General features: G+C 33.1%; 1 protein-coding gene across 1 annotated transcript; it reads right to left on the minus strand.

Annotated features, from left to right (window-relative positions):
• Positions 1 to 3,694: 3,694 nt before the first annotated feature.
• Positions 3,695 to 10,242, minus strand: LOC119604757. Its single transcript, XM_037957570.1, has 7 exons — positions 10,040 to 10,242; positions 9,491 to 9,956; positions 7,176 to 9,185; positions 6,909 to 7,114; positions 6,695 to 6,832; positions 6,142 to 6,624; positions 3,695 to 6,028 (listed from the first exon to the last, which is right to left on the minus strand). Exons 1-7 carry the CDS (start codon positions 10,046 to 10,048, stop codon positions 3,926 to 3,928), a joined length of 5,415 nt encoding a protein of 1,804 aa, XP_037813498.1. The 5' UTR covers positions 10,049 to 10,242; the 3' UTR covers positions 3,695 to 3,925.
• Positions 10,243 to 13,093: the final 2,851 nt, after the last annotated feature.

The following is a 13,093-nucleotide window of genomic DNA, read 5'->3' on the forward strand; positions in this document are numbered from 1 at the left end:
ATCAAAGAATTTTTCATTTCATTGAATTTTAAAACAATTAGTACTAACAGTCTTAAATTCTGTTAAGCCAAAACTGTGATCACATTTCCCAACAAATTAAAATCCATTCTCTAAAGGCGCTTCGACAAAAAAAAAATGAAAATCTGTGATCACTTCAATTTCCCAACAAAATTCGAATTTTTTAGTGAAAAACTTAAAACTCCATTTTCTGGCCAAACTAAAGGCGCTACGACAAAAAGAATGAAAATCTGTGATCACTTCAATTTCCCAACAAAATTCGAATTTTTTAGTGAAAAACTTAAAATCCATTTTCTGGCTAAACTAAAGGCGCTACGACAAAAAGAGTGAAAATCTGTGATCACTTTAATTTCCCAACAAAATTCGAATTTTTTAGTGAAAAACTTAAAATCCATTTTCTGGTCAAACTAAAGGCGCTACGACAAAAAGAATGAAAATCTGTGATCACTTTAATTTCCCAACAAAATTCGAATTTTTGAGTGAAAAACTTAAAATCCATTTTCTGACCAAACTAAAGGCACTACGACAAAAAGAATGAAAATCTGTGATCACGTCAATTTCCCAACAAAATTCGAATTTTTGAGTGAAAAACTCAAAATCCATTTTCTGGCCAAACTAAAGGCGCTACAACAAAAAGAATGAAAATCTGTGATCACGTTAATTTCCCAACAAAATTCGAATTTTTTAGTGAAAAACTTAAAATCCATTTTCTAGCCAAACTAAAGGCGCTACAACAAAAAGAATGAAAATCTGTGATCACGTTAATTTCCCAACAAAATTCGAATTTTTGAGTGAAAAACTTAAAATCCATTTTCTGGCCAAACTAAAGGCGCTACGACAAAAAGAATGAAAATCTGTGATCACGTTAATTTCCCAACAAAATTCGAATTTTTGAGTGAAAAACTTAAAATCCATTAACTGGCCAAACCAAAGGGGCTACGACAAAAAGAATGGAAATCTGTGATCACTTTAATTTCCCAACAAAATTCGAATTTTTGAGTGAAAAACTTAAAACTCCAATTTCTGGCCAAACTAAAGGCGCTACGACAAAAAGAATGAAAATCTGTGATCACTTTAATTTCCCAACAAAATTGGAATTTTTGAGTGAAAAACTTAAAATCCATTTACCGGCCAAACCAAAGGCGCTACGACAAAAAGAGTGAAAATCTGTGATCACTTTAATTTCCCAACAAAATTCGAATTTTTTAGTGAAAAACTTAAAATCCATTTTCTAGCCAAACTAAAGGCGCTACAACAAAAAGAATGAAAATCTGTGAATGAATATCTGTGATCACTTTAATTTCCCAACAAAATTCGATTTTTTTTAGTGAAAAACTTAAAATCCATTTTCTGGCGAAACTAAAGGCGCTACGACAAAAAGAGTGAAAATCTGTGATCACTTTAATTTCCCAACAAAATTCGAATTTTTGAGTGAAAAACTTAAAATCCATTTACTGGCCCAACTAAAGGCGCTACGACAAAAAGAATGAATATCCGTGATCACTTTAATTTCCCAACAGAATTCGAATTTTTGAGTGAAAAACATAAAATCCATTTTCTGGCCAAACTAAAGGCGCCACGACAAAAAGAGTGAAAATCTGTGATCACTTAGATTTCCCAACAAAATTCGAATTTTTGAGTGAAAAACTTAAAATCCATTTTCTGGCCAAACTAAAGGCGCTACGACAAAAAGAATGAAAATCTGTGATCACTTTAATTTCCCAACAGAATTCGAATTTTTGAGTGAAAAACTTAAAATCCATTTTCTGGCCAAACTAAAGGCACTACGACAAAAAGAATGAAAATCTGTGATCACTTTAATTTCCCAACAAAATTCGAATTTTTGAGTGAAAAACTTAAAATCCATTTTCTGGCCAAACTAAAGGCACTACGACAAAAAGAATGAAAATCTGTGATCACTTTAATTTCCCAACAAAATTCGAATTTTTGAGTGAAAAACTTAAAATCCATTTTCTGGTCAAACTAAAGGCGCTACGACAAAAAGAATGAAAATCTGTGATCACTTAGATTTCCCAACAAAATTCGAATTTTTTAGTGAAAAACTTAAAATCCATTTTCTGGCCAAACTAAAGGCACTACGACAAAAAGAATGAAAATCTGTGATCACTTTAATTTCCCAACAAAATTCGAATTTTTGAGTGAAAAACTTAAAATCCATTTTCTGGTCAAACTAAAGGCGCTACGACAAAAAGAATGAAAATCTGTGATCACTTAGATTTCCCAACAAAATTCGAATTTTTTAGTGAAAAACTTAAAATCCATTTTCTGGCCAAACTAAAGGCGCTACGACGAAAAGAATGGAAATTTGTGATCACTTTAATTTCCCAACAAAATTCGAATTTTTGAGTGAAAAACTTAAAATCCATTGTCTGGCCAAACTAAGGGCGCTACGTCAGAAAGAATGAAAATCTGTGATCACTTTAATTTCCCAACAAAATTCGAATTTTTTAGTGAAAAACTTAAAATCCATTTTCTGGCCAAACTAAAGGTGCTATGACAAAAAGAATAAAAATCTGTGATCACTTTAATTTCCCAACAAAGTTCGAATTTTTGAGTGAAAAACTTAAAATTCATTTTCTGGCCAAACTAAAGGCGCTACGTCAGAAAGAATGAAAATCTGTGATCACTTTAATTTCCCAACAAAATTCGAATTTTTTAGTGAAAAACTTAAAATCCATTTTCTGGCCAAACTAAACGAGCTACGACAAAAAGAGTGAAAATCTGTGATCACTTTGCGATACGACAAAAAGAATGAAAATCTGTGATCACTATTTCCCAACAAAATTCGAATTTTTGAGTGAAAAACTTAAAATCAGTTTTCTGGCCAAACTAAAGGCTCTTCGACAAAAGGAGTAAAAATCTGTGATCACTTTGCGATACGACAAAAAGAGTGAAAATCTGTGATCACTTGAATTTACCAACAAAATTCGAATTTTTGAGTGAAAAACTTAAAATCCATTTTCTAGCCAAACTAAAGGCGCTACGACAAAAAGAGTGAAAATCTGTGATCACTTTGCGATACGACAAAAAGAGTGAAAATCTGTGATCACTTTTATTTCCCAACAAAATTCGAATTTTTGAGTGAAAAACTTAAAATCAGTTTTCTGGCCAAACTATGGGCTCTTCGACAAAAGGAGTAAAAATCTGTGATCACTTTAATTTTCCAACAAAATTCGAATTTTTTGCCATTTTCTGGCCAAACTAAAGGCTCTACGACAAAAATAATGAAAATTAATTTCCCAACAAAATTCGAATTTTTGGGTGAAAAACTTGAAATCCATTTTCTGGCGAAACTAAAGGCGCTACGACAAAAAGAATGAAAATCTGTGATCACTTTAATTTCCCAACAAAATTCGAATTTTTGGGTGAAAAACTTGAAATCCATTTTCTGGCCAAACTAAAGGCGCTACGATAAAAAGAATGAAAATCTGTGATCACTTATATTTTGTACCAAAATTTGAATTTTTAAGTGAAATTTTAAAGGTAAATTTTCTGGCGATACTTAAAGGTCATAAAGCACTTTCCTCTGAATATAGAAAAGTGTTTGAGCGGATGATTAAGAGCTACTGTACCAAGAAAAGTAGTTTTAGTGCTTTTGTCCAAGGTCGATCTTTTAAATATAGAAATTTAAACACCTTTTTGAAATATTTTTTTTTTGTCAAAATTATAATTATTTATTTTTTATCCATATTTCTTTTAAAGAAATATGCAAGAGTTTGCCATTTTGTATTCAGCAGTACAAAAACTAGGATTTGTACGTTTACAATAAAATATAAGATTTGTTAGTTCGATATACCAAAAACAAATATATCTTCTTGATTAACAGATCTATCATAAATCAAAATCATAAATATTCACTATTTACAAACTGGAGATGATTATGTGTTCATTTTCCATTTAGGGTCGTGTGTAGTTTAATAACAGCGAGGTAGTCATTGTAGGACAGTTGTCCGTTTTTCGATTTATTTTGTACACGTTGCAGTTTTTCCACGATTTGCGGCCGGTCTGCGACTAAACGAACACAATCATCCAAATAACGTATAGATTCGCGTGACCAAAATGCAGAGGGCAGCTTAGAGTCGCGCATTCTACCGCCACTAGTGTCCTTAGGTTTGTCCGAACTTATTTCGGTTAGTAAAGTATCACAGGTACTTTTCCATTTGTCGGACACCTCTTTAATGGTTGTACTAACGGTTGAACGTTTTTCGGGATTAGTAAATGGTGGTGGAGGTATTATTTTTTGTGTTTGCTTTTTAGGGGCTTCAGTTGCTTTAGAGGTTGTGGGGGTATTTGTAGGTTGTTTAGATTTGTTCGCTGTAGTTGAAGTGGTGGAAGTGGAGGGTTTTGTTTTAGCAGGTGTTGAGGGATTGCTTTGTGTTTTATTGGCTTTAGCAGGTGCTGGAGATTTTGTTTTAGCCGCTGGTGTTGCTTTATTGCTATCCACTTGCTGCGGAGAAACGGGACGCGAGTTTGTGGCTTTTGTTTTATTTGTTGTAGGAGTGGTAGTAGTGGAGGAAGGTGTGTTAGCTCCCGTATTTTGTTTACGTTTTAAAGATTTTGAATTTTTTTGATTCAAAGGATTAGGTACAACTTGTTTGGCCGTTTCGCTATTAGTGTCAGCGTTATTTGCCGCCGCTATTGTTTTGGGCTGTTCCAACTTTTGTTTTTGTTCTTCACTGAGACTGGTATCCAAGACTTTCTGTCCCAAGAGCAAAGGATCAATAACCAGTCTAGGTATACGATTTTTCGATATTAGTTTATTATAGGCATTTACCAATTGCTGATAGTTGTCATGACGATAAGGTGAAAATATCATCTTCCAATGATCGGTTATTTCAGAACGTAATTGAGGCGGTGTCACATCTTCACTATTGAAGTCATTCATTAGAGTTTTCAGGCTGACTAAAAGTTTATCTAAATGCATAGTGCCATCCTGTAAACCCGCCTGTCCTACCAAGATCATATTCAATGATCTACGCACCTTTTCAGCCAATTTATAGCCCGATTTGGATTGTTGTCTTTCTAGGAATTGTAGACGTTTGAGAAGTTGATTGACATTGCCTAAATTCGTTAACAGCTGAGTAATATTATCACGCAAAAATCTTATTAAGACATCGGTGCGCTTGGGTACATTAATATTACTTTGCACTTGTTTTTGATTATTCTCATCTTCTAATTCGCGATATTTCATAAGAAGTTCTCTTTGAAATTTATCTTGATTACTGGGCAAACCAAAAATAACCAGAACGTGGCCCACAGAGGTGAAATCGAGGCGTGCCTTTAGTTTGTGTGCCCTAGAAGTTTTAACTAGAAATCCATTACCTATAGGCGATAGCAAATATTTGCTATGCATGTGAGTCAAATAGATTTTAGCCTCACAGGGTAATTCAGGCAATGGACTTAAAGTTCGTCGCCGCTGTTCCTCCACCTCGTCCATTTCATCATCTGTTTCGGCTGCTACGAATCTTCTAGAAATTCCAACTGTAGTATTATCATTTTCATTATCACTTTGTTCCTTAGGATCCTCGGTGGAATCTATTAGTGGTATAAAATCTGGTAAAGCCTCCATTTCTCGAGGTTTTGGCCTTGAATCAGCGGCCACTTGTACTGTATTCTCTTTTTCCTTTAACGCTGTAACTTCAGCTGTTTCGTTTAATGTTGTGGGTTCATCGAAATGTTCCGAAAAACTATAATTCGAATCGGAATCTAATATAAGCGGTGGTTCTGTTTGTTTTTTCGCTGGCGTGGCAGTAGTTGATGTTACATTTTTAGGTGACTTAAAGTTTTCATTAGTTGAAGCGTCTGGTCTTTTGTTTATGGTATTTATTTGTATATCACACTCTTCCACGGTGCTGCCTACTACTTCAACTTCATTGTCACTTTCTACTGATGCATTACTGTTGTCGTCGTCTATATCTATGACATCTGGCTCAGGATTTTGTTCTTCTTCCACTTCATCGGTATTGCCGCTTTCGCTTATTTCTTGAACCTGTGGAATGGGGATAAGACAAAGGATTTATATTAAATTTTGAGCTTTAGAGGAAGTGATTTGAAAACATTTCTCTCTGTATGTGTTAGATTTTAAGCTAGACCTAACTTTACCTGATTTGGAGCTAATTCATTTGTTTCAACATTCTTTTGATTAGCTACACCAACTTTGGAATAAGGATTTGCCTCATATTTCTTAGACAAACGTTTAGTCTTTTTGGCAGCCGTATCGCCAGTTTCTTCTTTCTCATTATCCTCATTAACATGACGTTTACGTTTTATCAAATAATCCAAATTGACAGCTTTTAAGAATCGACCATAATATTTATCAAGCGTTGTACCATCTACCAAATCAAATTTATATTCCTGACAAGGATCATACATCAAATTCAAAGCGATGCCATTGTGAGGTGTCTTAACTGCAACATCGCCATAGGCTTTCTGATGAGATTTAATGGTACTAACATTAGCCGGATATTCCAGGAAACGTACAGCACTGCGACAATTATCGGATAAATGACCGCGACCACCACAAATGCAACAAAATTTGCGGGTATTATAAGTAATACTACTATTGGGATAAGTATTTGGCTCGGTCTGGAAAGAAGAAAGGGAGAAGTAGAAAAATTTAGTTAAAAGTAAAAAAAGTTTAATTTAAACAACTTACGGTTGAATGATAACGACGCCATTTATCAGGACAATAGTCCAAAGAATGGCCACGTATTTTGCAAATGGGGCATATAAGACGATTTTGATAGGTGCAGGCATTACAACTTCTGGTAAACACCTGGGTTTTATTGCCACACTATAAAATAAAGTTAAAGCAATCAATTCAGAAAAAGTTTTTTTAAAAAACACAAATATAAAGAAAAAATACTTACTCTTAAGCAAATGGTATTGGGACATCTTGGTTCCTGATGGCCACTATCACCGCACATATAACAAATAAGGGGTTTTCTAGGTCTCTTACATCTGGAACGCATATGACCAAATTCACAGCAATTGGTGCATTTCATATTGTTATGACGTTTATTCGATTTGATATTAAAACGATCCTCGGTATAAATTCTCCATAAATTTTTATCAGCTGTAAATCAAATAAACAATTAAGTATTCAAATCTAAGAATTTTTATAACAAAATACTTACGATTCATTTTCTGTAAAACTTTACTCATGATAAAATGTTCTCCATTCCAGGAATCATTATAAAATCTGCGCATTTCATCATTCCAACCAATGCCGCCCGGCTTTCTATGACCACGACTATAGATGACATTGTAAATGGGTGAACCATTTTCATCTTGTGTTTTTGCTGGTGTGGTGGTAACCGCTTTAGTTGCTTTGTTAGAATATTGTATAATTTGGGCATCTTCATTGGGTAAAGATTTATATTTAATATGTTTTTCACGATCACTTTCTGAAGAATCAGAGATATTAACGGTATCATCAGGATTGGCAGCTTGTGTCTCACGTTTATCTAGCTGATCAATTGTTTCGAAAACTTTATCCAATTCATTTAGAACATCTTCAGGTACAGCCGTTTCCGTAGAGTTTTTAGATTTTTCTTTTTGCTCATGCTGTGCCAATATCTTTTCAGCTATATCCCGGGCCGTGGGAATATTTTCAGTTTCGCTATCATCCTCTTCCTCTAAGTCTTGCTCGCCGCCCTCTTGACCCTGCACCAGATTATTTAAAGTGTTTATGAATTCATTATCAGACATGTGTCCTGTAGCGACTGGAGTTTTAGCGGCTTTTCTTTTGTGTATTATGGGGGACGAAGTAGATAAAGTACGGCTGCGTTTACGTGGTTTATAACGTTCCACGGCTAAACCTCTGGATATAAAAGGTATCGGGGTACGCAATACTTCATTGTCATCTTGCTTTGCTACCTCATTGTCTTCATTATCAGAGCTAGACAAGGAATTTTCATTATTAGGATCTGACTCTTTATTACTGCTAGAAGCTCTTCGTTTACGTAAACGTTTAGTTCTAGAGATGCCTATATCTTCTACTTCATCGGAACTGCTATCGATTTGCCTGATAACAGTGGCTTTGCTGGTGCCCTTGGAATACACACTATCCGTTATATCCGATTCACTTTCATAGACATCCAAAGCTCTAAATTGTCCCTGATCCACACGATAGTCTTTGGCGCGTGTTTGCTGTTTAGAGGTTTTGGGCGTAGCAAACTCTAAAGAGTCATTAGTTTCCACATTTTCTTCTGTTATTTGTTCTACACTGGAATCTAAGGGATTTTCTGCTTCTTCCCTGTTAACATCATTATCCACAACTGGTTTGACAGTTTCGGGAGCTTCTAGTAAACTATTTATATCGCTAGTTAGCAACAAAAGATCTTCATCATCAGCCATACCGCTGGTACCAGCCAACAAACGACTACGATCGTTTTGTCCTATAAAATCATCTGAAGATTGTATGGAACAGGGTGAAGTGCAGCGAGAAGAATTTTCCAAACGTTTTTCAGCACTTTCCGTAGCTGCTAACGATTGTGGTTTTATAAAACTGGCCGAAGTTGAAGACATTTGTACATCCGTAGAATCCAAAGCATTTTCTTCATGTTGCAATATTACGGCCACCTTTTCTTTATCTTCATCATCATCATCGCCACTATCATCAACGGTGTAAGTGGGTGGTGGTGGTATTGGTATCATAACAACATCACTACTATCCGATTCATTGTCTGAATCCAAATCAATTATTTCTGTGGGTTTTAGTTTACTAGCCAAGGCTGCAGCATTATTTTTTGCCTTTTTCGATTTTTGTTTTTTACTTTCCAAACGTTTGGCTTTTTGTAATTTTTGTTGCTGTTTAACGAATGGTCCCTGTTTGCCATTATTGTTAGCAGGGATTTTCTGATTTTTAGTGTTAACATTATTGTTGTTATTGTTTGCTTTTTTATTATTTAATTGTTTATTTCTTTCCATCCAATCGACCACAGGATTTAATTTTAAATTGGATTTTTCTGTTGTTGGTGTTTTTTGTTTTGCACTGTTGTGTTGATCTGTTGTTTTGTTAGTTTTATTTTTCTTGTTTTCATTTGTGGGGGTTGATGGATTAATTGATTCTTTGGATGTATTTTCTGCAGCTAAAGACGACGATGTGGTTGTACTTTTGTTAGCAGAAGGTGTTGTGGTTTTTTCTAAATAAAAAGAAAAAGGTATTTAAGTTAAAAAAACATTGAGGATTAAATCGTCTGTCAAAAACAATTCTCTGAAGACTCTAGATATCTATAACTACGTAAATCTCTTTAAAAGCTGAAGCATGTTCATCATCTCAAAACATCTTGTTTTACCACATATTTTCCCCGGTGATTATAGTTTACCTATAGTCTAAACTTTACTAAACACAGAACATTCCAATTAAACCACCATAATTTTATGAAAAATTACCTCTATTGCGTTAAAACCATGTGACCACTTTTAAAAATTCTATTCTAAAACTTACCTGTTTGTGATTTATTTTGATTTTGTGTTGTTTTAGAATTATCCGATGTTTTTGTTGTATTCGCATCCAAATTAGATGTTTGGTTTTCAATTTGTTTGTTTTGCTGTTGAGATTTATTTTGGAAAGACATGGATGCAGCACTTTGTTGATTTGGCGTTTTAAATGGATTACGTATAAAACGCTGCTTAGAATTTTGTTGATGTTGCTGCGTTTCTTGTACTTGCTGCTGTTTAGCAGACTGCTGCTGTTGCTCGCCACTTGCCCAATAACGTCTGGCTAAAATACGATTTGTATTCGAAGATGTTTCATAATTTGCATCCGTATTATTATTTCCAGCTACTTCACCATTGTTGGCATTTGTATCTACCACATTTTCCCTATTGGATACCTCAGTTGCCTCATGGTGTATTTGTGCGTACAAACGTGCCTCCAATTCATTAAGATCTTCCACATTCTCAATATCGACCTGTAATATTTTGGTTTTTTGTTTATATTTGTTTTCTTCATTATCTAAAAGAGCATTTCTTTTGCTTCCATATTTGTACTTACTTCGTCCATATTGATAAGGAAAGATTTAATGAAATAAAAATGTAAATTTAATGAAATTTAAATGAAATAAAGAATTATGTCGTCGTCTTTTATTACAAAAAATTTCACAAAGAAATTGAAATCAAAAATTCTAATTTTTTTCTTCTCTCTCTCATGTGGTTTTTACAGCGAGTACTGCCAGACTGGACAGTCAATAGTATACTGAGAGAAATTATTGTGCACTACTCGGTACTTTGCATCCAGGGAAATTTTGATGCTTTTAGAACGCGAATTCAAATAAGCAAATATCAGGTAAATAAACGAGTAATAAAAAACAAATGATACAACTAAGACAGTTGTTGTTTTAAGTAATTAATTAAATGGTAGACCGAAGTCTACCTGTTTATGATGCCTGTATAAAATGTCATTAATTTTCAGCTGTTCTAGGATTTTCAACTAGAAGTAACATCTGTTAAAGGATTGTAAATATGAAAATTTCCAATTGTATATTAAGCTGTCATTAGTCGTATTTAAGCCCAGTTTACTATAGCACACGAAATATTGTGTAGAAGAAGATAGTCTAAGTTAAAAAACCTTACAACAAAACTCTCATCAAATTAGCTAATTTGTTAATTAGGTACATGATGATTCGGGATAATATCAGATCGTCAAACATTATATATTTCGTATGATAGTGAACTCTGAAACTCTCGCTCATGGCGTAATTAGAGAGGTAACTGCATCGTTACAACAATATAAAAACAGCATAAATATAAATGTAAACAAATAACCATGATGTAATAAAGAAGCGTTTCGGCAACAAACACAACAAACACAATATTTTTTTGTTGCCAAGAGTTGGGTTTTGTCAAACTGAAATTTCTAAAATTGAAAAATAACAAACATTGGAAAGAAATATTTTCTGTGTATTTCACAATATTACCTATAAAACCGTCGTTACATTTAGCTTGTATCTGCAGCAGGACAATGTTTTAATGCTTCTTCATAAGAGTTTTCTTATTTGAAAACTTTTTATGAACATTTTAATTCATAAATTTAATTTTTTTTTGCTTTGAAAACACAACTATAATTTTTTTTAGAATAAAAAATAAATTAAATTATTTTGACACAAACCAAGCACTTTTTTAATAAATAAATAAAAATCAGCTGCCTTAACGATTTCACCTTACTTAGTGCATCCTGCAAATAACATTTATAACATGTAAACATTAGGGTGATCGACTCGATTTTTCAACCGGTTTTAAAACCGGGTTTTTCTGCTTTACCAGTGTCGGTTTTTTCTTAATGTTGATTTTTCGAATATCGAATAACCCGGTTTTTTCACTTTTTAAAAACCGGTTTCTAATACTTTTATTTGCTTTGTATTCAAAGATTATTTAAATGAAATTTTTAAGTAAATAATACAGCCCGTCTAAATTTTAAAAATATTCGAGTCGAGGAACTAGCGTATATTTTTCTACAGCTCCTTTGGTTAAACTTTTTTGTAAAATGGATAACTGTTTGATAAAATTTTATCAATCTTAAGATTATATTCCAATTACAATAATTAATTTACGGCTGAAATTTTATGGAAGTGTTGGAATGCCTATGCAAATTTCCTAAACAGGGCTTTTAAAATAAGCCCTTATGTTTAACAGAAGTGTCACACTTTTTTCCTAATTTTGTATATTAAAGAAATAATGTAAATCAGACGACTAGATCTAAAGTTATAATCTTTTAAACTGTTAAAAATCATTTCGGGCCATGTTTTATTAATCAAATTTAAACATAAACATTAGGTTTTTCAAATTAAAATATATTTTTTTTATTTATAATAAAAAACCGGTTAACCGGTTTTTTCTGAATTTGAAAAATATCAACCGGTTTTTTTTAAATGTCAACTATTCGAACTATTCGAAAACCGGGTTTTGAAAAATGTCGAATAATCGATCACCCTAGTAAACATAAATAAACAGCCCTACAAGAAATGTATGACCGAAACTAACACATACAAAATGATTTCACTAACACTCTTGCAACATTTTTTTTATAAAATTGCTAAAAAAAATAGTTAATGGATAATTCCATCAATAATGACAGTCAAATGACCGGTAAAATGACTGTTAATGTACCCAATGTGTGGTAAAGGGTTTCATTTGCATATGAAAGAGTGAAACAACTACATTTGACTGTACTGTGTTTTAGAGTTATATATTTCGACGTTATAAATTAATTATTTCTGTAAAAGCCAAAGATCAAGAAGCGAAAAATTTCAAAATTTACAAAGTCTATAAATTATTGAAAATAAAGAGAATTATTATAAACAGAATTTAAAAATAGTGCAGGAAGTGGAGCTGAAGATAAACACTTCGGAATTTAATCAATCTATGGTAACATGATTACTTACTTTTAATTTTTATATTTCGATATTTATATGTATTTCTTACAGACAACTTATTTCCACAAATTAAAAGGAGCATCAGCGGATTTAAGATCCTGCGAGGTATGTAAAATGGTGAAATGATTGTTAATTTATGTACATGCTTATTATATTAATAAAATTAACAAATATATATCTTATAATAATAATAAATTGTGTTTTATTATAAATTGGTATAGCCGTCACATTTGACGGATATATTCATCACATATGATTAGTCAACAATGACCGATAAATACATAATTTTTAATTTGTTAACTGTGATGGATATATCCATCAAGCATGATCAGTCAATCCTGACTAATATTTATGTCATCCTTGGTTAGTAAACAACAAAAGAGTGAGGAGCTCAAATATATGTTTTAAAGTCGATAGAATACATAAGTGCAAGGGAGAAAAAAAATCACATGTACACAAATGTTTCCATCACTTTTGTCCATTTGCCTTAAGAAACTGATAGAAACTTTGCTTTACGCTGTGATAGAAATAATACATCAGTAGTGCCAGTCAAATGACCTATCAAATGACTGTCACTGTTCTTGTAGGGAGCCTTGTCGCAGTCACCTTTCTTAATATGCCATGCTCTCGCTTATATGGTGTCGAAAATCGCTAGAATTTTATAAGCTTAAAGTGGC

The sequence above is a fragment of the Lucilia sericata genome, unplaced genomic scaffold, assembly GCF_015586225.1.
Source record: "Lucilia sericata isolate MDLA Ls3-8-SP2 unplaced genomic scaffold, ASM1558622v1 Contig000426F_arrow, whole genome shotgun sequence".
NCBI classification, from domain to species: domain Eukaryota; kingdom Metazoa; phylum Arthropoda; class Insecta; order Diptera; family Calliphoridae; genus Lucilia; species Lucilia sericata.

Excerpts from the sequence above, each read along its gene's own strand:
- LOC119604757 (XM_037957570.1), bottom strand. Across the intron at positions 9,186-9,490 it reads TCAAAATAAATCACAAACAG|AAAAAACCACAACACCTTCT; the intron begins GTAAGTTTTAGA and ends CTTTTTATTTAG. Across the intron at positions 6,029-6,141 it reads ATGAATTAGCTCCAAATCAG|GTTCAAGAAATAAGCGAAAG; the intron begins GTAAAGTTAGGT and ends CCCATTCCACAG.